Source organism: Chrysemys picta, chromosome 14 (genome assembly GCF_011386835.1).
Source record: "Chrysemys picta bellii isolate R12L10 chromosome 14, ASM1138683v2, whole genome shotgun sequence".
NCBI lineage: Eukaryota > Metazoa > Chordata > Testudines > Emydidae > Chrysemys > Chrysemys picta.
In genome coordinates this window covers 22,469,047-22,496,485 of record NC_088804.1, presented here as the reverse complement: position 1 = coordinate 22,496,485, position 27,439 = coordinate 22,469,047, and the positions used below count along the sequence as shown (strand labels likewise).

The 27,439-nt window shown below is 42.8% G+C and overlaps 2 protein-coding genes across 5 annotated transcripts in view; one reads left to right on the top strand and one right to left on the bottom strand.

Moving 5' to 3' along the window:
- Positions 1 to 922: 922 nt before the first annotated feature.
- Positions 923 to 15,482, bottom strand: CCNE1 (cyclin E1). The gene is made up of 12 exons (XM_005289870.4): positions 15,342 to 15,482; positions 14,994 to 15,044; positions 14,774 to 14,864; positions 14,380 to 14,448; positions 7,031 to 7,173; positions 6,810 to 6,945; positions 5,227 to 5,373; positions 3,806 to 3,901; positions 3,304 to 3,438; positions 3,107 to 3,218; positions 2,868 to 3,025; positions 923 to 1,588 (listed from the first exon to the last, which is right to left on the bottom strand). The coding sequence occupies exons 2-12, from the start codon at positions 15,005 to 15,007 to the stop codon at positions 1,466 to 1,468; spliced, it is 1,224 nt and encodes a 407-aa protein (XP_005289927.2). The 5' UTR covers positions 15,008 to 15,044; positions 15,342 to 15,482; the 3' UTR covers positions 923 to 1,465.
- Positions 15,483 to 15,655: 173 nt separating this feature from the next.
- Positions 15,656 to 27,439, top strand: part of LOC101940532 (uncharacterized protein F13E9.13, mitochondrial) — a 45,801-nt gene continuing 34,017 nt past the window's right edge. Inside the window, exons 1-4 of one of the 4 annotated variants that reach the window (XM_065567109.1) lie at positions 15,753 to 15,850; positions 16,166 to 16,241; positions 17,960 to 18,042; positions 22,659 to 22,734. In XM_065567109.1, the coding sequence (XP_065423181.1) occupies positions 18,011 to 18,042; positions 22,659 to 22,734 (108 nt within the window). In that variant the 5' untranslated portion in view covers positions 15,753 to 15,850; positions 16,166 to 16,241; positions 17,960 to 18,010. Of the gene's footprint in view, positions 15,993 to 16,165; positions 16,242 to 17,959; positions 18,043 to 22,658; positions 22,735 to 27,439 lie in introns of all 4 variants that reach the window. The other 3 variants (XM_065567107.1, XM_065567106.1, XM_065567108.1) reach the window with 3 other exon arrangements.

The window sequence follows — 27,439 nt, the reverse complement described above, 5'->3', positions numbered from 1 at the left end:
ACTCTTTAATGAAACAATTCTGAAGTACTTTTGCTCAGGTTTTAAATGAGTGTGAGGATATTTAAGAGTAGTACTAAGCTACATGCATTTTCACCACTCTTGAGCATTTCTAACATTCCTTTCAATAGGGTCCATGTCTCACTGTTAAGTCATAGCTGCTGCCAGAAGTAAGAACTTCAAGTTGGTAGTTGCCAACTTGTTCAGCAGACATTTACACTTGTTCCTTTAACGTCCAATTTACAACCTTTCAGAAGAGGATCTTTCAAGAGACTGAACAGCATCACTAAGATAAAAGTGAATTGTTTAACCATTAGCAGCATTATCTAACACTTGATCAAGTTTATGCTTTTTTCAATGTATTGGGGCTTTAGACTTTGTCAGATTTCCCCCCCACTCCATGCACTAAATTACTTCCAAACACTATAGTTACCAGCAAGCTTTAGTTTGAACACCAGAAATTTAATGAAAAACACAAAGCAACTTGTATTCCATTCCTCAGTTTCATGCTGCTAATGCTTAGTTTATGGGAAACTAGCATGAGTAATGCTGAAAGCCTCCCAGAATTTTCAGCATTGCATTTGCAGTAGAAACTGCTCACTGACATTTTGAAAAACATGTGCAACGACAAACTGAAAAGCTGTTTTACATCTCTTCCTCTCTGCAATACGTGGAGGGGGAATATCAGTTTCCAGAAGTAGTCATTCAAAATATTTGGGAAAAAACACAATATGAATAGTCCCTGTTTTCAGTTGCATTAACAGCTTCATTCTCTGGATGTTCACATTTCTGTATCCAAGAAGAGACTTAGTTCGCAGGGAAGCAGTTTGTGGTAACAGAAGATATCCTTACTTTCTTAACTCCCCCACAGCCCCGTGTTTTCTGCTTTGAAACAGCTATCGTTACCACACTGATACAACAAATACACATAAAACCAGCTGTCTGGGACAGCATTTTTATTTAAAAATTGATATACAGAGACATAGCAGCATTTACGTAAAGGGTTTTTAAAAAGTCATCAAGTTGTAAGCCAACAGCTTGTAAAGAGGCTCTAAAATGTAGTCTTCCACAGCATTCTCAAGCCTATTTGCCCCCACAAGGTGAAATGACCCTGGGATATCCAAAGACAGACAGACAGACGCACACACACAGTTGCAGTTTTTAACTTCAAGCCTTTTTTTTGAACAGTTGGTCACATCAAGTATCACCTTCCTTAGCAGCATTTGGAGCACTCTTCGGTGTTCTTTTAAGTGGCTGGTGTACTTGATCCATTTATTTAAAATATCAATAGTTAATAAAAACTTTTTCATATAGAAGATTCTTCTGTCACAAAAAAATGCAAGTTTCCTTTTTAGAATCCATAAAAGCTTATAAACTTCACTGGCAGCATTTCCATAATGGAGCAGGATTCAGAACCAGCAAGAACAGGCACTTCAGCTAAATTGTCTCTGATGTAGACAGTTTGCAGTCATATCAGCTTCAGCCCAGTGGACTGTTTCTTACTACTCTGTGGTGGTGTGAGGACACCACTGGGTAAAGGAGAAGTCCTATTTTGCTCAGCCAACATGGCCTGTTTTGCTTGAGCTTTGTCCTGAACAAGTAAAAAAGGTAATGTATAAGTTAGTGTGTTACAAAATCAACTTTGATATTCCAGCCATGCATATTAATAAAAGATGCAAAAGACTTGAGGTATTACTTAAATGCCCATTATGTTTCCAAAGCTATCATTTACATATTTAAACCTCTCTAGTTTGTTTTCACCAACCTATTATCCCTGACACCATACCACTGAAATTTCTTCAAAGCTAAGACTGCCTCTGAACAACCAGCTGATAGCAGAGTAAGTCTGAAAGTAACGCAGCAGTGCTAATTCTTCAATTTAGGTTATTTTCAAGTGTGCAGCTTTGCCTTAAAAGTATTACCAATGTGAGTCCAGAGTGCAATATCTACATTCTACTTGAATTCTATTTTTGACCTACCAAACAACTTTACTGTAATAAGATGCATGTATTATATCGCTAGTCAGACACTGTAAATCATGATAGATCAAAGTTAGCAGCACTTTGAATTCCCTTCATCAGTATTAGATATAGACCTTACGAGTGTATAAGAAAGCGGAATTTCAGTTGCTACTAAGCTTTAGAGGTGTTTTTATAATCTACTACATTTTAAATCAAAATCATTTTAATATAAAAGAATTAGTGAATAAAAATTAACTCCAGTTTATGATACATGGAGCTGTAATTGCATCAAGCAAATATATTCTGACCCTTAAAACATTATTGCTTATTGATCTTACTGGCCTATAGTGAGAATTTAGTCACTGGCGGAGGAAAAAAGCATTTAAAAATAAACCAAAAGCAGTCACCCAAATTGGGGACACATTTTTTCCCCTAAAATTAGACTACTCTATCTTTCCAAACATAATGAGGAAACTCCATGCTCTATAATCCTTGTGAAGCATCCCAAAGTTGATACCAAGTTAGGGGAAAATCAAGCTTTGACAAGTATCTGCAAGATGGTAGTATGTTTCTGACATAATCTATACAAATAAGTATCAAGTGCTCAGTGTATTATGCCATCACCAAGAGCCCACAATCTAAAGAGTGGCCCTTTTGTGCTAGGCATGGCACAACAGAGGAGTCTCTGCCCAAAAGAACTTGCAACTTAAGCTCTAGTTTGTCATCAGCAGCACTCTTAAGTAGAAGTCCTTAAATATATATTGTGTATCACTTCTTAAAGGAATTTAGTTTCTGAATTTGCTCTATCAGGTCACAAATTTAAAAAAAGCCTTGAAATTCCTACACTCTACAAGAGAATATAGTTTTTGCCTCTAGAGATTACAAAGTGAAGATTTAAAAAAAGCATACCAGCAAATCCAAGCTGTTTATATGTGTTTGTATATTGTGCAAATCTTCAAAAGCTATGCCTCTGAAGTGTTTGAGTTTGGAGCTTCCTGCTTCCCTGATAGCGATAGCAAATGGAACCATCCATTTTACACACTCTTCTATGTCATACCATTCATAACCTGGAAGGTAAAGATACTTTGGTGAGCCTCAGGTTAACCTACTTGTCAGACAAACATTTGCAACTAGAAAGCGTTAATTACCCGAAACCTTCTGCATCAGTTCAGATGAGGAGAAGTGGTACAAAGCAGAAGCGGCAAGTATTCCATATGTATATTCCAAGCAGCCAATATCGAGCACACAGAGATCCAAAAGCTACACAGGGAGAAGACAATCTCATATTACAAATGACAAGTCTTAGCATGAGATGCATGGTGTTTGGGGATGAAATCATCCTTACCTCTGCTATCTGTACAAAGATTTGCTGGGGATATTGTGGCAGCAACACCTCATAAAGCTCATTTAGATATGCAACTTGCATGTAAATATTTAGCCATGATACAACTGTCAGTGGATTTAAGTTCCAATTAAGAGCCTAAAAAAGATACGTATAAAGTTGACAAAAATGTTAACGAAAATGTTAATATATGTAGCTTACTCTTTACATCATTACCTAGTGTTGGTGGGAGACTGCATTCCCATCTATGGTAGCAGTGCAAAGAAAACAATGTTCTTTTTCCTAGTGAAACTGAACTTTCCCCATGTAAAAAACCTAACCAAACCATCTTATTTGTAACATTTGAGAAGTATGCATTTACTCCATCTTATAGGGCACTAGTTTTAACTACAGGAAAATATTACTCTACCAGAATATTACAACACTAATTGTAGCTCTCTGCTGTAGTCCACCACACAACGTTTTCATCCTTACAGAAATGTAAACAATACTATTTTATTACTACCTTCATAATGATCAATTCCATGCTGAGGATTTCATCTTCTGCACAAGCTCCATCTGTAACATAAGCAAACTGGTGCAACTTTGGTGGATAGATTTCCTGAAAGATAAAAGATCAAAAATATAATTCAAGTAGTTATTCCACCACCTCACAAATTCCACGTGTAAAAAAACTGAACATTTCAAGTTGTTTAAAACTAAAATCTCATGGGAGCCCAAGTGTTCGTTGACTCTCATGAATCATGGTAGTGATAAAAAATAGCTTTGCAAATAGCAAATTTCTTGTTCATAGTCTTCATTTTCCATAATCAGTACAAGCGCAAAATAGAATTTGGCTGCAAGGGATACAATACATGCTCTTATAGTTCATAAGAAGATCTTCATGTCAGTTATTCCACCACCTCAAATTCACCTCTGCATACTCCTACTGCATACATGGAGAGATAACACCTGTATATCCCAAAAAATGTTTTATTAAAAGCTGAATATTGTGCCTCCACATTTTCTAGGGGCCAGGTTCCAATCTTAGCCTGGGGGGGGCGGGGGGGTGTCTATTTTTGTGTCACATTACAAGAGGATTAGCCCTCTAAAAGAAATATCATTATTAGGAACAACATGGCCAATGAGCTATTCTAATTTCCGAAATGTAGGATTATAAACCTGGTGTCCAATGCAGATGTGGTATGAGGATGTACCTCTAGAGGTTATAGTATATATCTAACCTAAATCTGGCTTGCTAAAAGAGGCAGTGGGGAGAGGAAGAAACAGACATTAGCCCCAGTTTAGCTCAACAATTTAAATGCTCTTTTAACATACGTTTTTTCAGACAAGTTGGCTTCCCCAACCCTTCCACTCAATTGAGCTTTACCTTACTCGCACTTAAAAAAAAAAAAAAAAAAAAAAAAATCTGATGAGGCCTTATGATTTAGAAACAGAGCAAGGATGTGTGCCAAAGAATACCTTAAAGAATCAAACACATTCCAAAGATTTCTATTCATCTTCACCTTTAAGAGTTAAAACCAGGGAAAGACATTTATTTTAATAGTCGAGTTATTCAAACAATTGAGGGATAACTCCTGAGTTAGGTCATCTAGTTCCAATGTCAGTTATGCTCTTTATTGGTAGAGTACTTAGAAGTGGTCTCTGGAAATAGAGGCCAACCTTAAAATCCAAGGTAACTAACTTGACCTCAGTTTCTGTATTTCCTACGAGTACAAATGAATGGCAGATTCTGATGTAACCTTATATAGAGTAAAATGGGTTAGAGGGGGAATTGTAGCAAGAGTTGAGTCTTCTTTCTTCCCACAAACCCCTCCAAAAATTATTTTCCCCTTAATGACTGCCATAAAGCAAAGATGTGCCCAGCACACAACAGAAGCAAGCATTTCCTTGCCACTCATGTTTAGGCAGAAGCTAAAGACTTACCTCAAGCTTTGCAGCTATGAATAAAGATGAGATGCCAATAAGCTGCAACAGTGTTTTTACAACATTTTGTTGTGTTGCCATAAACCGATCAAAGAAATCTTGTGCCAAGTAAAAAGTCTCTCTGTGAAGTTTGTAGACCTCACAAACCTGCAAGAGATAAACGGTAATGCATATTCATAAGGAAAACACACAGTACATAGAAGTCCTTTTAGGTATCAAAACAATTCATGTACCTGCAATGGGGGTTCTGTCTCAAACAGTGTATAACATTTAATAAGACAAATCTAGGGATATTTTTCATACAGTAGCTTTTAATATATAAAGAGAGCTGAAATCAAATATGGGGTAAGAAGAGTGGTGGCATGTCCACACTACAGCCCTAAGATGACCTATGGTAGGTCAACTTGCAGCCGCCGCAGTGATGTCTTTCCATGGGACATCTGTGACCCTTCAATTCTAGTAATTACTGCAGTGACTGATGCCAACTTAAGAGGAGCAGCATGAGGGGCTTAGAGACAGGGCTCTCAGCTCCACACAGCTCTCTCTGGGAGCCCAGCTGCGCCCCAGGCTTTTGCCTCCCTGCTCCCAGTCAGGAGTGGAGGAGCAGTTACCTGGGCTTTTCAGCTCCCTAAGCAGGGAGCCTCTGGGCAGTAGCCCAACTGGGAGTGGGGAGACAGAGGCAGCTGGGCTCTAACTGCCTGGTTTTCTTGTCAATTTTCACACGTCTGCACAGACGCTGCATTATCCTAACTACACTGACATAAGCCCAATAGAAGTGCTCTTATGGAAGCGGAGTTATGTCAGTGTAGAACGGCACTTACATTAGTGGGACAAGGCTGTAGTGTATAAAACAAAAAACCCACACATGTGGGAAAGTATGTATGTTACAAGACCAGAGCACCAGGTCTTCATTTTCAAAAATATATAGCTTCCCCACAGTTCATAACAGAAAAAAAAATTCTCACAAGTTGGTTGTGACTGAGACAGAACTCTTCAGTCTTCTAAGCCAGTAGGTGGCCAACAGGAAGATACTGTGCAACAAGAATGTTTAAAAATAGCATCTTTTCAATTCTAAGATTATCATGTTAGAAACAGTTGTATATCATGTAGTATACGCTGAAACTATTACAATTATGAAACATTAGGTGTCACATCAGGGTTCCCAACTTCTCTACACACACCGTCACTTCCCCTCCACCATAATTTCATCTTCATTTGTTTTGCTTTAGTCTAGAACACAAAATGCTGCAATAAAACATTTCATGCAAGTTCCAGGCAGAATCTTTCACATTCATAGAGTTCAAGTTTGATAATTTCATATCTAATATAACGATAGTTTATCAATTGCACACTTGAAACTTGGAACCATTAAGTTCTACTTATTTGGTGCCAACACTCTGGTAAAATTTCTTGGATGTGCACTGAGTAAACAAGTTCCACTAATATTCTGGTGCTTTATGCATAATGTAAAGTTCATGAAAATGCAGATCATACTAGGTATTTAGAAAAATCCATGTTATTCAAGACATCTCTATACCTACCTATAGCATGCTTAAAGTGTTAGCAAGAACAGCAAAGCTCACCTCCATTAGCCAGTCTAGAAGAATTGTTCGCATTTTAGGTTGCAAGAGAGGGTGCTTTTGCATATAATGTTGATCTCTCACATATGTCTGTTCTTTGTTTAGCATGTTTTTCCATACATCATCTCTATTTGCCCAGCTAAGGAAAAAATATAAACATGTTAAGTATCAACTGTTAAGTGGTGAATGGGACAGACAAAGAAGGGGGAATGAAATACAATTACCCCAGAATTGGTAGCGGTGAAGTTCTAGCTGGACTAAGTCTGAGGTGTACAAAATGAGAGAAGCCAATATTAACTGGCTCATCTTTATCTGGTGTGGGAATCAGCATATGGGGACTTTTCTGGACATCCTTATTCCAAGATGGCTATTAAAGGAAAGAAAAAAATGTTGCACTATAACTGTTTTTTTTTTTTTAGTTTCTAGGGCTATTAATGCACACAGACTCCACACAAGACACATTACATCAGAGAGGTGATCACTCCTGTAGGCAGCTAAAATTCAGAACAAGTTTAAAGGTGTATTTTCACACTAAGAAAGACTTTCAATTGCTGATATTAAACAAGTCATTTACCTTCCATGTTTTGGGATTGAAGGGTCGCAGATGTCCCATAGAAAGACAAGTATTCTATAAAGAGAGTTCTGTCGCTATGTTTCAGATGGAAGGAGATTTTGCATGAAAGTAGGATTTTTGTCTGGGAGTTGCATCTGCTTATTCCTCACCTGAAGTTCTAATCCCTTGGTTTATGGCATCACAATCCCAGCCAGCGTCCCTGGCCTAGGCCAGGCACTAATGATCCAAAACCAGCGGACCAAATTCAGTGATGAATGCTGGTCACATGCCACATGAGTAGGGTTACCATATTTTGAGCCTCCAAAAAGGAGGACACTCCACAGGGCTCCAGCCCCGCCCCCAGAGTCCCCGCCCCTTCCCCAGAGTCCCCGCCCCAACTCCGCCCTTCCCCTGCTTTCCGCGAATATTTGATTCGCGGGAAGCCTGAAGCAGGTAAGGGGGGTGTGAGGGGAGGAGGCGCGGCCCAGTCTGGCCCCCCCGGCGTCTCCAGCCTGGGTCGGCTCGGGCCCTGGGGTGCCGGCCCCGGGCCCGGCCCCCGGCCGAGCACCCCCAGCCCGCCCAGCACCCCCCGGCCGAGCACCCCCCTGCCCCCCCCCCGGCCGAGCACCCCCGGCCCGCTCAGCGCCCCCCGGGCCCGCTCAGCACCCCCCGGGCCCGCTCAGCCCAGCATGTCCCGATTTTCCCGGACATGTCCGGCTTTTTGGGATTTCCCCCCGGACAGGGATTTGGAGCCCAAAAAGCCGGACATGTCCGGGAAAATCCGGACGTATGGTAACCCTACACATGAGGGATGTTGTACATATGCTAAAAAGACAATCAAGGATTAGGACTCAGGTGAGGAATAGGCAAATGGGATTCCCAGACAAAGAGCCTGCTTTTGTGCAAAATGTCCTTGGTAATAAACAGAGGAGGAATGCTGATTTTGTTTTGTCTTTCAAGATTTAGAGGTTATTGACCGCTCATCTTGTGAAGATGGTTAAGCACAAAGCTAACACTTTGCTATCACTTCAGATATATGAAAATGACTTTGTATACATTTTATTTGCCCAAGGATGTTCCCTCTTAGAAAAGAACGAACAAACTCATAACTAGCCCATTCATACACAGAATAGATACTAACAAATCTGCAAATGTTAGACACCTGGCATTCCAGCTATTATAACTTGTTATTTATGTATTTGGGACAGGACACAGACCTAACGCTACTTCCCTTTAAAGAAGGCTTATCTTGGCAAACTAGAGTTTAAAAAAAGCAAGACATTGGTATAAAGTTATCACCTCAGTTCCTAAAGAAAGACAGAACCCATTTTGCTTAGCCCAATGTTCTGAAAGTTCACAAAGTAATAAAATCCTATCACTATGAATAAGCGCATTTATTTTTAACTAAAACTTGGCATTTGAGCCTAGTACTGGAGGCAGCCATCTTACTAAAAAGGGATGTAATTTCTATCAGTGGCAGGGTCAAAAAGCTTCAGCAAGTCCCCAACCTACTTTAAATAGAATTCACTTGTTTTACAAGTTAAAAATAAAGACTTATGAATCAGTTTCCAAACCTGGGTTTTTCGTCTGCCTTTGTCACAACTGACAACACTTTCCAGCACTAGATTCAGAATGCTCATAACCACATTTTGGTTTATTTATAGTGAAAATTGCTTTGTACTATTTGAGCCACTGCCTGAAAAAGCTAGGCAGTTTTCCTCTTTAAAAAGAGGTCTCAAAATTGTGCATGCAAATCTATCACAGCCATGTGCACAGCTGTGTCCAAGATCCCAATGCTGTTTGTGTTACTATTCAACTGGGGGGGAAGATGTATCATTCTGATTAAGATGACAGTAGATTCCCTATGAACTGAAAGTTTGAAGTGTCACAGTGGCACTTAAGTTAATTTTTGTCCTTCCTCTAAGTTAGATTTTAGTCACACCTTGTTCTCCAATTACATGGCAGGCATGGATGACAGTCCTTTGAGTGCAGTTAATCAAACAGACCGTGTTAGATAAGAGCTGTAAGGAAGGATAATTATATTATTTCTGTATAATGTGGCACATGCTCAGCACCTCAGAAAGACAAGGTCCCTGCCCCAAAGAGCTCATAATCTAAACAATCTAGGCAAAACGAGGGCAAAGGGGAACAACAAAAGGCAATGCAATTAATCAGTGCACTGAAGTAAAGTGGGTGTTTTTAAATAAAAAAAGTAAACAAACCTCAACAGGATTGGAATGAGAGGACATGCTAGGGTTTAAGAGCAAAATGCTGTTTAAGAGTGAAATGACAGGTGAGGGGCTAAGTGTGGTCAGAGCAGCAAGAAAGGTAGATTCTCTTTAGAGGCAGCATTTTAGATAGGCTAAAGAGAAGCAAGATGGCTATCCAGCAAGCTAGTGAGGAGGAAGAGGCTATAGTCATTGAAGTAAGGGATTATTATTGCTTAGATAAGGGTTTTTGCAGGGGAAATGGAGTCGGCTACAGATTTTGTGACAGCACCAATTTCAGATGAGGAAATGTATCAAAAGAGTTGTATTACATCAACTGAGAGGATTGTCAAGTTGCCATTTGTGAAAAAATGGGTAAAGGCTTAGGTGGAAAAACTAGTTCAATTTTTGCCAAGCTTAGTTTAGGTTTGCATAAAGTTAACTAGTCCCCAAATCCTGGAGCTTCAATCAGCTCCTCTGCAGGGACCCGCATATTCAGGATGGCAGGTGCAGCTGAAAATCTTGGTAGCGTAGCAAAGGAAATTCTATGGTTCATGGGCTCCTCCAAAGTCACTCCGCAATGCTGGAGCAGGAGCTGAAGTGGGATGTAAGCCAAGACCATGATTCAGCAAGAAAGGGAAGCCAAAGAATCTAGTGTGGAAGAGGAGCGGTTTTATATGTGAGGTCCATGAAGTTCTTTGGCAAGGCTCAGATACTGCTATGATGGCTGCGGTAAAAAACCTGTATTATATTTATATGCTACCTATATCAAGAGAAAGGAGGAGTTGGAGAATTCAAGAAAGTTAATGGCTTGGCGGTCATAGGACAAAAAAGAAAAAAAAAGCAAAGGCAGAAGGCAGATGAAGAAATCTATCCATGAGTGAACAATCAGCAATGCACAGCTCCAAATAAAGTCTAGACCAGGCTATACGTAGGAGGTTGACTCAGAACTACTGAGGGAAAGAGGAAATAATAAGAAGAAGATTGGATGGACTGTCAGCATGGAAGCTGAAGTTACCAAACATGAAGGTGGGATCAGAAGAGAAAGAGGGATATATACTTAGCCCTTCCCCCCACCAAACCCAGCAAGTGCTAGAAACTAGTGCCTGAAGCCAAGTGTTAGGAATAATGCTGTTCTCCTGCAATTTGCCTACAGAAAGTGACACGTAATGTAATTCTAATTAGTTTCATTCACTGAAGGCACTAGGTTCTCAACCAGCAGGCCCGTTGACCGCTTGCAACCCAATCAGCATACAGCTGCGACCCATGTGACATCCTCAGAGCCATACAGGCAGTAGCTGTGGCCCACAATGATAAGTAGGTTGAGAACCACTGCACTAGAGTCAAGTATTATGGCACAGGAAAGATATACAAGGCAGTTCTACCAGCCAGCTTCAAAAAGTGAAGAGAAATGTTAAAGAAGTCAGACAAGGGAAGGAATCATTGTGATTAACGCTTCAATTCCCAACCCTAAATTTGATAATCCACATAATTTATAAATCAAAGACTACATTGGCTACTAAACTCACCATCCAGGTCTCCCTTTGGTATGTTATGTGAAAAAATAATCCCAGTTTAAAGGTCTTTTGTTTCACAAGACATCCTGCTAATGTATCAACACTCAAGTTAGGTATGACCAAAATTAGACTGAAAATGGTGAACAGTGCCTGTTATCTTACTTCAAAACCAAATACAGAACTTCTGCAGTACTCTGCTTCCATCAGCCGAATAGAACCACCCTTTCATCACATAAAGGGTAACTGCATCCTAATTAAAAGCTCAGGCCTTATGTTCAACAGAAACACTAATGAATTGGGTATTAACATGCCACAAGTGGGATGTGACAGTGCTACTTTATACACGGAGCAAAATGGAGCTTCAACTAGTATACAATAATTTATTTAATGCAAAAAGCCACGTGGTGTATGTTGCACAGGATTTACGGCTACTTGAACATTGAAGTTTGCTATGCTATTATTGTGCACCATCTTGCTTTCTCAGTAGAAAACCTACTAGCTTGCTCTACTCCTGGTGGAACTGCACACAGTATCATTAGTGGCCTATGGCAATTTAGATCAGAGAATAGGTTGTGTCACACCACAGACCTAAGAGCTGCTGCTGGGCAACCAAATGTTAGCTTCATGGATTTGTCAAAGGATAACTTTTATAACAAAGTATCCACAGAATCTTCTCAATGTACAGACTGATACTCAGGTACCTCTTTTATTTATGAACTACAGAGTTGCAGGGCCTTATCAGTGACAAGTGGCTTTACAGTCTTTAATTTACACTTCAGGAATTGGTGCTTTAACTGCATTTCAATATAATAATCATTCATGAAGGAACTATCCCAGAATCTATTAAAAAAAAAAATCTGATTTTCAGGTTAAGACAGGACTGTAATTCCATTTCTAGTTCTGGAATAAGAGTTACAGTAAGAGCATTTTATGCTAAACATTTCAACTTTATTTCTACTGCCATTTTGAGGAGAGGGGATAAATACCTGGGTACATGTTATTAGAGTTTATTTTAGTAAGTAGCTACTGTGTAATATTAAAAAAAAAAAAAACACCTCAAATTGAGGGATGCTTTTTGGGAGGAGGGATAAAAGGAATTGTAATGAAGGACAGACAGCTCCCCCTTGTCAAAAGTGAGAAATTAGTTTAATATACTGCATAAAAGGAAGACAGACGGGAAGGAGAGATCCCCTCATTAAATGCTCACCATTTGAGCCCTGCTTAATATGTTCAGCGATAACTAGTATATGCGGTTGCAACAAGCAGAGACCATTCCAAACAATGATGTCCATCTGTTATGTAGCACTTCAGTCTTCAAATTTGCAGTTGCCACTTCTGGTTAGATGTACCACATTATGCATAAGTAGGACCCTACCAAATTCACGGTCCATTTTGGTCAATTTCACAGTCATAGGATTTTAAAAATAATAAATTTCATGATTTCAGCTATTTAAATCTGAAATTTCATGGTGTTGTAAGTGTAGGGGTCCTGACCCAAAAAGGGGTGTGTGGGGGGGGGGGGGAGGGGAGGGGGGGGCAGCTTGCAAGGTTATTATAAGGAGGATTGCACTACTTCTACCTTTACTTCTGCACTGCTGCTGGAAGCGGTGCTGCCTTCAGAGGTTGGCAGCTGGAGAGAGGCAGTTGCTGGCCTGGAGCCTAGCTCTGAAGGCAGAGCCGCTGCCAGCACTAGCGCAGGAGTAAGGATGGCATGGGATGGTATTGCCACCCTTACTTCTGCACTGCTGCCTGCAGACCTAGGGCCTCATTCAGCAGTCACCGCTGTCCGGCCACCCAGCTCTGAAGGCAGTAGCTCAGAAGTAAATGATGGCATGGTATGGGATTGCCACCCTTACTTCTGTGCTGCTGCTGGCAGGGTGCTGCCTTCAGAGCTGGGTGCACGACTAACAGCCACCGCTCTCCGGCCGCCCTGCTCTGAAAAGCACAGAAGTAAGGGTGGCAATTCCGCAACCCCCCTAAAATAGCCTTGTGACACTCCCCCCAACTCCCTTTTGTGTCGTAACCCCCAATTTGAGAAACGCTGGTTTCCCCAGTGAAATCTGTATAGTATAGGGTAAAAGCACATAAAAGACCAGATTTCTCAGTCTGTGACGTGTTTTTCATGGCCGTGAATTTGGTAGGGCCCTATGCATAAGTAACCCTATTACTGAATGAACAGGGTACTGTATTCCCCACCTATGACTTTTGTAGCTTAAATATCCTCCTACATGTGCATTAATTAGCTGAAGTCCTAACAAGGAAGAGCATGTATGTATATTCTATTTCTTCATGCCTCAGCCAAATTTAATCTGCACATACCTTAAAGGTGTACAGTAAGTGCAACCTCACAAACTCAGTACACATCTCATATTGTGTATGAAAGTATGGGGCAATAACTGATAGCATACCCAAGTTTGTGGAACAAAGGAAGAATAGAAGTGGAATGCAAGAATGGAACAAACAAATGAAGTTTAGAATACTACTGTTTCAAAATCAAAATTAAGTTCTCTTAATATTATCACAGGGAGATTTAGAAAGCTAGCACTGCCTGCTAAGGACATTGTTTCTCCTCCCCATCTCGACTCCTCCTAGGCCAGTTAGTGCAGTCTAGCTGAACAACCCCTAGTGCCTTTATAGCAATGACTATGCCTTACCTAGAAGCTTCAGTCCCAGCAATGCCACTGAAGTGTACATCCCCTAATATAGAACTTAAAATTTCCAAATCCTAACTGTGCACCTTTTGATTTTTTGGCACTCAGACAACATTCAGTGTTACAGCAACAACAAATCATTTATGGGCAGGAGGAGGAATACAGATGTCCTCTTTTCCACATTCATATTTAAAGTAGGGCAACAGCTGCAAGAGGGTCCAAACTGTCAATTATATGAAAGTGGATAGGACATGTGTCCTAGGCTTCAGTCCTGCAGTGTACAACTCTCTAATGAAGTAAATGGGGTTCTGTGCAGCTATCTACTCATGAAAAAGTAAGGCCTTAATACATGAAGCCCATGCAAACCCAGGACATTTAGTCATGCTAGAGTAATACCACAAGAATTCAGACTGACCTCATCTGTTTTACGACGATGTTAAAGATCCCATGTTACCTTGCGTAAATTGAGGGGGGTTCTCTTAGTGTTCCTGGCCAAAAGTCTCCCCTCCCCCCCATTACCATGCAGCAAGCTAGTGGTGATGTAGGTATAGAGTTGGTGAAATGCTCTAAGTTCCAAGAAAACTATACAAATTAAAAATACTACAGTAATATCAGTAACTATGTATCCACAGCCAAATCAATTACCTGGCTTTCATATTGCTTTTTCTTATTCATTTCCATTTTAGCAATTTCTTCATCAGGATCCTGTAAGAACTACAGAGGGGAGAAAAGAAAAGAGAGCCATGTGCTAACAAGAATACAGACTCCAGGCCAAACTCTGCCGCTCTGAGTCACACTGGTGTAAATCCAGTTGTTACTCCAGGCACATAGAATCATAGAATATCAGAACGCCCGTGTGACAGAGCACAGCACTTGACCCAGTTACTGTACACTCAAAATGCCACATGGACATTCACAATCCAGCAAGGGCACAAGAGGCCATGGTCCAAATATTTCAGCAGAGAAAATCCACATTTACACTGGAATGACAGAGCAGGGCTTGGCCCCAGAGGATCAAAGTGAGCCATTTTGTACTTACAGTGGCCACATCAGCTTTCCTCTTTCGGGCTCGCATGGCAAGATCAGCAGCACCCTCACCCTTGGAGGGAACCTTCTCATCCACGTAGTCACTGCCAAGAAACAGAGATACAGGGCCATAAACCCCTCAGGGAGTCTCCTCTGGGATCTGCCTAATGGAGACCGTGGCCTACCCCACTTCTACCCCCACACGCCCTGCAGAGGGCTGGGGAGAGACTCACCTCTCCCTGCGCATGGTGCCGGGATGGGACGGGGTGAGGCTGGCTCCGACCCTAGGAGGAGAGAAAGGCAGAGGGTTAGGGGGGCAGGTCACCGCCTCACAAAGGCGAAGGCGGCAGCAGCTGCAGCTCCCCAGACCCACAAAGGGCTCCAGACGCGCGGGGGGGGGGGGCCTCATCGCCGGGTGGGGGGATCTGAGCGGAGTCCGCCGGGGTCGGATGCGGGGTGTGTTGGGGCCGGGGGCATCGGATGGGGCCGGGACCTCCCCCTCCCCGGGGCACCTCCAGGAAATGGCCGAGGGGGAGCCCCGGGCACAAGCACCCGATCCTCACCGCCCACCCCCGCCTTACCCCGGGGAGAGGGCGCCCGGGACGCGCGAGCCCTGTGCGGCTGCGGACGGGGCGCGGGGCAGGGCAAGGCGGGCGGGGAGTGAGGCGCGGGCGGGCTCCGCTGGGCGCCTCCTGCCTCACAGCGCGGTCGCTCCCGTCCCTGCGCAGAGAGCGGCCCCGGCCGAGCGGGACATTTAAATTAGAGGGCGCGGGGCCTCCTCCCTTGCCCGGCCCGCACACGTGGCCCCGCGCGGGGCACCGCCGGGACCCGGCCGGGGCGGGGTCTGCGCGGGGAGGCGGCGGGGCGCAGGGGGCTGGGCCCGGGGGCAGGAGGAGAGGCGCGGGGTTCAGGCTGCGCGGCCACCCGGCTCGGCGGGCAGCCGGCTCGGGCGGGGCCTGCGGGCGCAGGGGAGGAGCCGGCGGCCCAGACGCGGAAGCGGGAGGAAGCAGCGTGGCTTCCCCTGGATGTAAACAAGGCGGCCGGGCCGAGGGGGTCTCACCGCGGGGCTTCTCCGAGAGGCCCTGCCCTGGTAACGGCGAGCGGCCGGGGGAGGGCTGAGGGCCGGACGCTTCCCGCGTTGGGAGGGGAAGAGCCCGGCGGGAACTGACTGGGGCAGGCGGCCCGGCCGAGCTTCATAGCGCCTGCCTGGGTGGGCTGTTCGCCTGCCCTAGGTCAGCACATCCCGACTTTCCACTTCGGGAAGCTCCTGGGCTTTAACTCGCACCTCTTCCCTTCCCATGGATTGCTGCAGTCACACTGGGCTGTACCTCTCAGTAACGAACCACATGAGTGTTCAGAGCTTGCCCCTCGAGACTGACTGACACCCCTGTCTGTTTTTCCATAGGTCATGACGTTTCTGAAGCTCTTTGGGCGATTAAAATCAGTTGTCATTGGGATGGTGCATGTGGGGGCATTGCCAGGTAAAAATAAAAGAATTTTTATATTGATTGCAGCTCAGATAAACCTGTGTCCAGTGAGTCTGATTTAAGAAATACCTCACTGACCTATGTTTGCTATTTCTCAACATCCAAGAAGGCACAGAAGAGAAGTGGGCCGGAGCTAGCATATCAACATTCTTCCACACTCTCCACCTTGCTGCCTCTTGCCTACCTCCATATGTCTATAATCTAGCAAGGTAGAAATGCACTATGCACCATATGATCACAACATAGCAGGTGCTGTTATGTGTAACCAGAGCCAGTCTTTGCGTAGGAGTGCGCTCCCTGGACTTTACTTAAGTTGCACAAGTTTGTTGGCTGGATTTGCTCTGCTGTCCAGAACGTTAGAGTAGGTGACATTTTATGAGATCCCCATCCGGCCCTGGCCGAGCCGGACTTTTAAGCTGCCACACCCTGAGCCCTAGGGAAGGGAGCCAGAAGAACCGCAGTCCCTGTTGTTGTTGTGTGGGGGTTTTTTGTTTGTTTGTTTTGTTGTTGTTTTTAGGGAATATTGGAAGTTAACCTTGTTGCTGAGCTCACCATTCCCATGGAGGGAAGATGACCGAGAGTGACTGGGGGGAACTGAGAATTTATGGGAGGGAGTGGGAGACAAAAGATCAGGGTTTCTTGTCAGGATACAGTGACCATGACTTAGCTGGAAGCCCAATAGCTGAGATGAGCATGCAAGTTTTTCACTGGGACATTTGCCCTTGACTTCACAATGGAGCATCTGTAATATTAGCTAGTCAGTGTCAGGTAAATTCTTCAGGCCCTGCCCAGAGAGATCTTATGGCTGTGGCAGACAAATTGAAGGTGAGCACTCAGTAGGCTCAGTATTTTTAGAGTGCCTTCTGAGTTTGGTTGCCCAATTTCTGACACCTACAGCCTGATTTTCAGAGATGCCGAATGCCTCTTCTGTTGGAATTGTGAGTGTTCAGCACCTCTGAAAATAAAGCCTAAAGTTAGGCACGAAAATGTCAGAGGACACGTGAAAGTTTTTGGACTCTATCTTACCTTTAAGGAGAACAGACAGAAAAACAACAGACTTCACTGCTTTTTGTCTGTTACTCATCAAAGAGTTATTTTATCTCCGTGTCTTGGCTACAGTCCTGTGTACTGAGAACCTTCCTTTTAGCACTAATGCAGTCTTTACATTTTCTCCTGTGCATAATTCCTGTTTGTGTGCCTCTGGGAAAATTGGCATGCAAGACTTAACCTCCACTTTTCATGAATCATTGGAGAATCCCTACCAAGGATCCCTTCCTGTCAATTCCTTTGGTGGTCTTCGTATTAATTTCCCATCACCGGTGCAGAGTAGTTGTCTGTGACATTGCCACAGATTGAAATACATGCATTGTCACTGGTAAAGAATGAGGTGTGATCACAATTACAGGCAAGAATGACAAGCTAGGTGCTGATCTGCTTCAGTGTAAGGTTACGTTTGATATTCCTGAAGTATAAGGGCTTTTAAACCAGTTTTAGGAACTCAGTAGTAAAAGCATGTCAATCAAGTTCTACTAGGGACAAGATACCATTAAGGTATGAGACATTATGCAATAGCCTACTACTCACATTATTTACTCTGGCAGTTTGTGCCTACTTTGGCATTTCTGTCAATGCTTGCAATAATCTTAATCTAACTCTGACTTTGTTTTGATTTCTGCTTGTATCATGGCGTATAACATTATTGTTCTTTGCAGGGACGCCACGGAGCAGTTTGCCATTGACCCAGATCACTGATAAAGCCTGTCATGAGGCTGAGATTTACAAAGATGCTGGAGTTGTAAGTTTCATTTTTCATCCTTCTATTTTAATTTTTGAATAAAGATATTGCTATGTCAGAATACAACAGATCTTGGTTCTGTGGAGCTAATATTTTCAAGATCACATTTATATTAGAATTCTTGCCAAAACCTGGATCCAGACTGACATGCAGATTGTTAGAAGGTGTTTGAAATTGAATCCTAGATCCACATTTTGCAGATGGCCTCAATTTCTATAATAGTCTAGATCTCAGTATTTCTGAGCTTTGGAAGAATCTGGATCAGCACTTTGCAGCTCAGGGCCAATCACATAAGCATATCTACAATCAACTCCTAGAAGAATCAGACCAGTTAAGGAAGTTAGATTGTCATCTCTTGTTTTGTGTTTGTACAGTGCCTACCACATGGTTTCCTGTTCCACAAATAGGTCTCTTAGGCACTATGATAACACAAATATTAATTAATATGATTAAGAAAAGTTGGTTATTGCCAAAAATCTAGTCAACTCTGTTCTTTGATAAAATTGCTCAACCGGTCTGACAAAGTGGTATATTTGTTTGCCCTACATATTGTATTTTAATATAATTAAAGTGCTCTGTTTTGTGGACTCACTGGAGAATGGAGTATGCCCAGGTAGCAGATCAAGCACCTCCACTTCCCCTCTAAGCAGATTCAACCTGTTCTGGTTGTGCTGGCCCCTTTGTAGTATATATTATGCAGGGTACAAAAAGCACCTGTGTCTGTTTCTGCTAAGTATAACCCTTCCATGACATACCTCTGGCAGCAAGTGCTCTTCTACTTTGCATATCTAGAAGAGAAGATCTGAAAGGCCAGTCTCAGCCAAAGGCAACAAAATGCAGGTTCTAGTGACTGAATTTCTATGGACCTCAGGTGGTGTTGTAATTTCCATAGTTCAGCAGATTTTTAACAGGGTGCATGTCCTTTTAAAAGGTCAGGGTATGTTTTAAACATTTCATTGTGCTCTGTATCCATGTGTTGCTGCACTTTTTGCTTTGACTTGACTGGAGTGCAAGTTTCTAGCATGGCAATGATGCAGGGTCTCAGTGATTGGACTTTAAACAGGGCTTAACTGGATAAATAGTCACTCCGTGAACTACTTTTATTTTCTGCATAATATTTTGAATATGTTTATTTTTATATAGTATCATAAATTCACATGGTACTTTACAGTCAGAGTAAGATTGAATCTAAGAGCATAATCTTAAATTACAGAAAGCTAGAAATGAGATGTAGAACAGCATTTAATGTAAAGAAGAATGTGCAGAGTATTGGATGGGTAAACTAGAAGGAGTCATGGTAAAAGTGGGGAAGGAGAGCAGGGTGCATGAAAGTGAAAGAAAGAGATGAAAGGGAGTATTAAGAAGAAATCTGCGAGAAGTAGAAGACATGTCAGTTGTAAGGGGGCACAAGGTTATGTGTGGCCTTGAAGGCAGAGACCAAAGTAGAATTTGAGATGTTAAAAACTTACGCCCAAACCATGTGAACTGCTCCATGGAGGTAATCTCTGTGCCTACAAAGAGGGCCATTGGCTTCACAGAGTTTACCCATGCAGAGTTTTCTGGACTGATGCCTCAGACTATAAGATAGTTGAGGCGGGATCGATGGGTTTTTGGGGTTTTTTCCATCTTCTGCAGCAAGGGTTCTGAACCTTTTTCTTTCTGAGCCCCCCCCCCCCCCAACATGCTATAAAAACTCCACAGCCCACCTGTATCACAACTGTTTTTCTGTATATCTAGTAGATTCAAAGATGTATTAAATTGATAGTTATACAGTTAAACACACACATATATAATATAAAAAAAGGATAAAATAGGCACAAAAATAAAAAAACTGAACATTATTTTTGTTGTATTTACTTAGAGTAAATCTGGCAGGGTGCGGGCTTCGTCTTGAGGCCCAAGTGGCGGGACGCGGGCTTTGGCTCCTTAGTCTCTGCCCTGCACCCCAGTGAGTCTAGCGCCGGCCCTGAAACTGCTTGCGGACTCCCAGTTGAGATCTGCCATTCTATAGCACAAACCACTCTGAGCACTTACTGAAAATATGACAGGAAATAAGTGACAGAATTAAGGCAACTAGAGTGTTATGTGGTTAGAATGGCAGGAGAGGAAAAAGACTAGCAGTAGGGCTTTGTGTAGAATGGCTGGGGTAGAGAAGCTACAGATTAACATTGTGGTAGAGGGTTTGGGTACAAAAGTAATCTGTAGTTCTCTTAAAGCCGCTGTCACACATTCCATTATTTGACTATACTACTGGAGCTTAAACGAACATTTAGCAGGGAGAATTTTGTTTCCCTTATGTAAGGAGTTATACATTGAAGCCTTTAGGGACAAAACTGAAACAGCATCAAAAATACATTTTAAAAAATCTGATGAAGAAAATATATACACTTAAATATAACTCCCTTCGTTGGCCTCAGTTTTAGAACACCTTCAGCAATTTTAGATAAGTCACTAGTATTAATATATGAGTTTGTTAAAAAAAAATTTTTAGTTTTTGCCTTTCTTTGCTGGATCCTCAATTCCCCTTCTTCAATTAATGTAACAAATCCTGGACTGACTGGGCTGCCATAATTTGCAGTATCAAAATTGCTAAACTCTTCACTTGCAAACTTTAAAACTCGCTCTGTAGATAGATGAAAGGTTAATGCAGTAATTTTTCTGCATATTAAATCTCATATGCACTCCTAAGTAGAAGTAAGAGCACAAACATTCCATGTAGCATTCACAAGTGCAGTAATTCCAAAGTTGAACATTTGAAATAGGCTTTACAGTTGAAACACCTTATTACATTGTGATTGCAACACCAAACACATGAGAACTCTGAAAAACAACGAAAACCACACACCTGCTCTTTTGATAACGAGGGTCAGAAATAGCTGTGACTATCAATAAGGAGGTTGTTATAAAATTGTGCTGAGAACCCTGATAATGCTTTCCTTCTGCTACCCTATATCACTTGCACCATTTTCTTTAGCACTTCGAGTGGTATACTGGTTCTCATGATACTTCAAAGGATTCCTGGTTTCTGGATATTGAGAGAGCACTCAACTCCTCCAAGCTCAGCTTCCTCTGGGGAGGCAAGGAATCTATTGTCTCTCTCCCCCATGGGGACTTGGGGTGAATGGTTAGACTGCCTCTTCACTTCTCTTGAAGGGTCCTGATGGTTCTCCTCTCCCACTAGAAGATGGATATTCTTTAGTGCCTCAGACACTGGGAGTGTTGCTCAAATCTACCCAACTGCTGTCTGGCAACTACCTGTTGATAATTACTTGTTTACATAGGCAAGAGTGCCCTGTGTACCCAAGCCAATCAAGAATTTAGTATCTATGGGATAGAATCAGAAGTCCTGAACAATAGCTATGGGTCTTCATAAAAGGCCTTCCCCCTTTGATCCCCTACATCATTTGCATATAATTATTTCCTCCATGCTAAGAATCATCACAATATTGTAACATTTCTCTGGCTAAGTTAATTGGACATAACTGCTTTTGAGATAGCTGATCTTGAAGCAGCACCATCTATCATAGGCATTCCTAACATGCCCATTACCATGGTAGGAAATTGACAAGATCAGCTGGCAAACTTTACCACTGAAGCGACTCTTCCTCTTTTGGAAGAGGCGCTTACACAGCAACAATGCCAGGCCCAATCAAGCCTACTGCAGAAGTTGGATTTTAAGATTCATACTTTGGTCACCCACTAGGAAACACAGGATGTTACCACTATCGCTTATGAACTCTATCTACAATAGACCTTTTAGCAAGCATTTCTCACTAGGGCTATCACCACTCCCATTGTAGATAAGGCTTTCGTGACTTCAAGGCTGGGAATTGTTAAAATTGCTTAGTGTAGACAAAGCTACAGACAGTTTTAAATTTTCAAAGCATTCTATATACACATCATTGATTAAAAGAAGTCCTGCATCTTTAGAAGGTGACTTGCCCAGTCCATTAGCAGTTTTTTAACATAATAAATATGAAGGATTTATAATGTTGGAGCACAATAATGAAGACAAGTGAGTGCTCAGATAGGAGGCCATCTGTGCTGAAAAATATCAAATACCATGTTCTTGTATTGCCAAATAACCAGGTTGTCTACACAAGATTTTATAAGTGACAGCTTCTGAGACTTTAAGGTCTCTGCAATTTTTCCAGTGTTCTGCTTTCATTTTAAGAAAGTGTTTATAGCAAAAATACAGGGTTCACAATGTAAATCACTGGACTTATGTTAACTCAGCCTCACAGAAAGCTTCAACATTGAAACAACAAAGGTTCAAGTTTTCCTTCTTCACATCATTTACTTTCATTAACAGTTACTTTCATCACCTAGTTGAGACTATTTAAATACTAAAATGAAGTACAGGCAATTTAAAAATACAGCAAAATACTCAGCATGAGGACATTGCTAAAGAAACATTGACTATGTTGTTGTCATGCTTTTTACCCATATAGTTTCCCAAACAAGTCTTTCTTGTCGCACTGGCTCCTTGTAAAGAATTTGGGGTTCTTCCTACCTCCTTTGTACTTGGAAAGTTTTACATCTATATGCCTAATTTGTATTAGTTTTTTGGCAGTGAAAAATGAGCACCTAACCATATTTTTAACTGCTGTTAAAAGCTTCTGCATGGATATGGCAAGGAATGATGGTTGGAGTCTTAGTGGAACCTGCACTTTAGCACGGAGAGAAATCTTTGTGAGTATCCTTTACTCCTGAGGGAATTCTGAGCCCCTGCACACAGAGAATTCATGTCCCTCGCAGATTCCCCTTCCTACCTGGTAGAAAATAGATTTTGCCGGGGAAGTGCTGCAATTACTCCTTTCGCCCACCAGAGACTGCTGTGGCATGAAAAGAAAGGGCAGATGACTCTGGGCCAAGCAACCAGCCATGGAGAGGGAGGCAGCAATGGCTGCCTTCCTCAGAGCACCCTGCCTGCAGGGCCAGGTGAGGAGGCACAGGACATGGGGGGGAGGAAGGAGACAGACTGAGGCACATGGTGCTGCTAGGGGGTCACCTAGACTGGGGTTCAGAAGGGCTAGCGGAGGCCACAGGAGCTATTTGGGTGACACCATTGGGCCAGGGGCTGAACGGGAGTGGAGGTTCAGGGACACATGGAGATGGGGGAGGAGGGGTGGCTGAGTGGGAGTTCGGGGACACATGAGGATGTGGGCAGCCGGGTGGCTGAGTGGGGGTGCAGGGACGTTACCGCTGACACCCCCAAGCCTTTGCACTACTTCTGAGGGCTGTGGGGAATACATTTCTGTATTGTAATTTAAATGAATTATTACTCAGAAGTCTATATTAATATGCCTAGTAAGAAATCTATTTGTCAAAAAACCATTTTCTGAATATTTTTTGTTGTCTGTATTGTTACAGATATACTTGCTGACAGGTATTTTGAAATAAATTGTCAAAATAATTGAAACTGGCATGATTATATTGTGTTATTTTGACAAATAAAATATGCAGAATTTTAAAATATTGTGCACAAAATTTTTAGGCACAGAATTTTTATTTCCCCCAGGAATAATCCTTGCACTGGCCAGTTTCTTAAGTCCCATCCACACTACAGTGTGGTGGAATCTTGCACAATTATTATCTGATATATCTTGATTTAGTTACAGAGTAGTACACAAAAGACCCCTTACTTACCTTAGATAAAGAAGAAATCTTTTTGTTCAAGTAGAGCTTTTGAAGGAAAGCTGGCCTTGTGTTTAGGGTAGATTATTCCTACAAACAGAAAGTAGTTCTTGTAGGACAGTGGTCTCCAACTTTTTTACACACAATCACTTTTTGAATTTAAGTTCAACCCAGGATCTGCCCTACCCCTTCCCCAAGGCCCCGCTCCGCTCACTCCACACCCCCCCCTCGCTCGCTCTCCCCCACCCTCACTCACTTTCACCTGGCTAGGGGCGGAGGTTGGGGTGCGGGCTCTGGACTGGGTCCGAGGGGTTCGGCGTGTGGGAGGGGGTTCCGGGCTGAGTCTGGGGCAGGAAAGTGCTGCAATTACTCCTTTCACCCACTGGGGCAGAGGTTGGGATGCAGGAGGGGTGCAAGTTCTGGGAGGAAGTTTGGGTGGAGGAGGGGGCTCTGGGCTGGGTCAGAGTGCTGGGGTGCAGGAGGGTGTACAGGGTGCTGGCTCTGGGAGGGGGCTCAGGGCTAGGGCAGGGGGTTGGGGTGCAGGAGGGTGTACGGGATGCTGGCTCCATGAGAGGGTTCAGGGCTGGGGATGCGGGAGTGGTGCGGGCTCCCATCGGGCGGCATTTACCTCGGTCGGCTCCCTGTTGGCGGCACAGCAGGGCAAAGGCAGGCTCCCTCCTGCCCCGGCCCCACACCGCTCCCAGAAGCGGCCAGCACGCCCCTGCGGCCCCTGGCGGGGGCACGTAGCTCCACACATTGCCCCTCTTTGCAGGCACCACCCCTGCAGCTCCCGTTGACCTCAGTTCCCCGTTCCTGGCCAGTGGGAGCGGTGCTTGCAGGCAGGAGCAGTGCGCAGAGACTCCGGCCCCCCCCCCAGCGTGCTGGCTGCTTCCGGGAATGGCGTGGGGCCTATCTTAGCCCTGCTGCACCACCAGACTTTTAGTGGCTGGAGATTGTGATCGACTGGCAGAGGCTCCAGGATCAACCAGTTGATCGCGATCTACCGGTTGGTGACCATTGTTGTAGGATAATGTGCCAACTGATTTCCTGTTTATAGGGGAGCGGCTGAGGCAGAGCTAGAGGCATTGATTTGTCCAGAACACACCTGAGTACTGGAAAAGGAGATATAACTGATGATTCCTAAGTGAAAGTTAGTTTTCTTCTAGACTGTTGTTTGTGTAACTATATCAACATTAAGGAAAATGGTAGACTCCCCCTGTAGTCAGAAGGGTATTTTTTTTTTTTTTTTTAAGAACAAATATCCAATAGCTAATTGTAACAAAAGGAGAGCTTTTTGTTGTTGTACTATTTTGCACGTAACAGCTTTTAGACACGCTTACACATCACTCAGTATGAAAGGGATTACAGGCAATATTTTACATGAGAAGGGAGGCAATTGTCTGAATAAGTAAGACATAAATAATTTTTGAGACTAACAGAAGTATTGGGAGCATAAGCTTTCGTGGGTAAGAACCTCACTTCTTCAGATGCAAGCATCTGAAGAAGTGAGGTTCTTACCCACGAAAGCTTATGCTCCCAATACTTCTGTTAGTCTCAAAGGTGCCACAGGACCCTCTGTTGCTTTTTACAGATTCAGACTAACACGGCTACCCCTCTGATACATAAATAATTTTAATATTCAACTAAAAAGAAATGCTAGAGAAATAATTACAAGAGTTTTATCTGTTCCTATCCAAATAAATTCTGTTTTGGAAGATGTAATACAGTAACTGTTGCCATAGATTTCTGCTCTATAAGCTTAAGTTCCAAGAACTTTAATGCAGCATAACTGTTTTCACGCCACCATTTTAATTAGCTGTCTGATAATAATGAAATCTGTTTTATATACATATGAATTCATATAAAAACACAAAAATCTGTGATAAGTATTATAGTTTTGACACAAAAATAAGAAAGAAAGCTTGGAGTTAATGTATCTGTAATTCAGCTCACTGTATTGCAGAACATATGTTCTCTTTTTTTAATTAAACAAAACACGATGTGCAAAAGAACACAGTCCTATCTGATGGTACCCAAACAATAACATGTTATTAAAGTAATACCCAGAGCCTGTGGCATTGCCCAGGGCTTAGGGGCACTCTGGCAGAGGAACAGATCTATTGAAGTGTCTGGCTATAGGTGGGTTAATGGGAAAGGTCAATTTTTGTGCATAACGGCATGTACGCTTTTGATTGGAGCGAATGTGTTTTCGTATCTTGTGGCGGGAACTGTTACAATAATAAAATGCAAAGTCCTACTGATTTTGGTAATGCCTCCATAAATAGTATACACATATGGTCAGGCTCATCAGAACGGTAATAGGAGAGGCTTTCATTTTTAGATTTTAATGAATAAATGGCATACTGTGTATTTTTAATGCTCATAGAAGAAGTTTTCATAAATAATTTTAGCGATGATTTTCTATCTGGACTGTTATCAATATAAAAATATTTGTATTCTCTGGATCACCTACTGTGCTGTATATCTACAAACCACACAATCAAAAATTACCACTTGAGCCATTCAGTGGTTCCCCCCCCCCCCCCCCCATCATGAAGCACAGTGTGGACAGCATTAATTTGAGACCTAGACATAGCCCTCTGTGACTTCCCTCTCAAACTGTGGGTCAGCACATCGTCTGCTTCCTCTCTTCTCAGAAGCTGCTGTGAAATGCCAGCTGTTACACAATCCAGTCCCTCAAGTCTGCTTTCTTCATAGGAACAGCCATAGACACTGTTCTTCCTGATTGTTTTATGGTTCATGAGAATGATCTTTTGGGGTGGATTGAGCTTGGTCAGTGCATACACAAAGCAGTGCATCTTCCCAGGCTGTATGTTGGTGGCGGGTATATTGGTGAGACTGGCTAACAGGGTGGAATTGAGAGAGGGATAGGAAACACTGATGTTGGGCTCATTGAACTAATGCTTCTCTTCTTACTCCATAGCATTGATCAGGACTTGGGAACCCTTCCTACCACAATAGCAATATGAGAGTGCGGGCTTCTCACCCTGGGAGGACAGGAGTTCTAGCCCTTCTCCTGTAACTCTGCAGTGAAGAAGAGACTTTTCTGTAACTCTGGGATGAAGAAGAGCATTCCCATCTCATGAGTTTGAACTATCTATAGTATTTTTTAATTATAAACAAAACCCCCCACAAACAACACAATAAATTATTACTATTACAGTTCTAGGGCTCTACTAGCTTCTACATCCTGTACGACAGTATAAACTCTTAACATAATTGGGGGTTGGTTTTTGCCTTTGAGTTGTAGGGTGTTCTGTATTAGTTATTCTTAAAACTGTGAGGACTTTTGCCCTCTTGCTGCTCAGGCAAATAAAAATCGAATATAGCATAATTTCTCCCTCCATGGTGATCGTTTTTGTTGTGCTCAAGGTTCTGGCAGGTGACTTGAATCTTGCAGTGGGCAGCCACCTCATTGCCTGTGATCCAGGAAAAGGCCTTCTGTGAGATTGGAGGGTTTGGAAACTGCTTGCCCAAGGTGACTGACTGCCTCACCATTTTGGAGGGAGATATGATGCTGCCAGTGGGAGCAAGGAATCCTTCTATAGTCTATCTGTTGGCCACCTTCTGGTTCCTCCTGGTGGCTGTTATCTGCTTGGTGATGGATCAGAGTTTAGTGCAAGGCTGCATTTCATGTTTGCAGATGATGCAGCTCTTGTGGCTCACAGTGCTGATACCCTACATCAGTGCTTCTCAAAGCCGGTCTGCCGCATGTTGAGGGAAAGCCACTGGTGGTCCG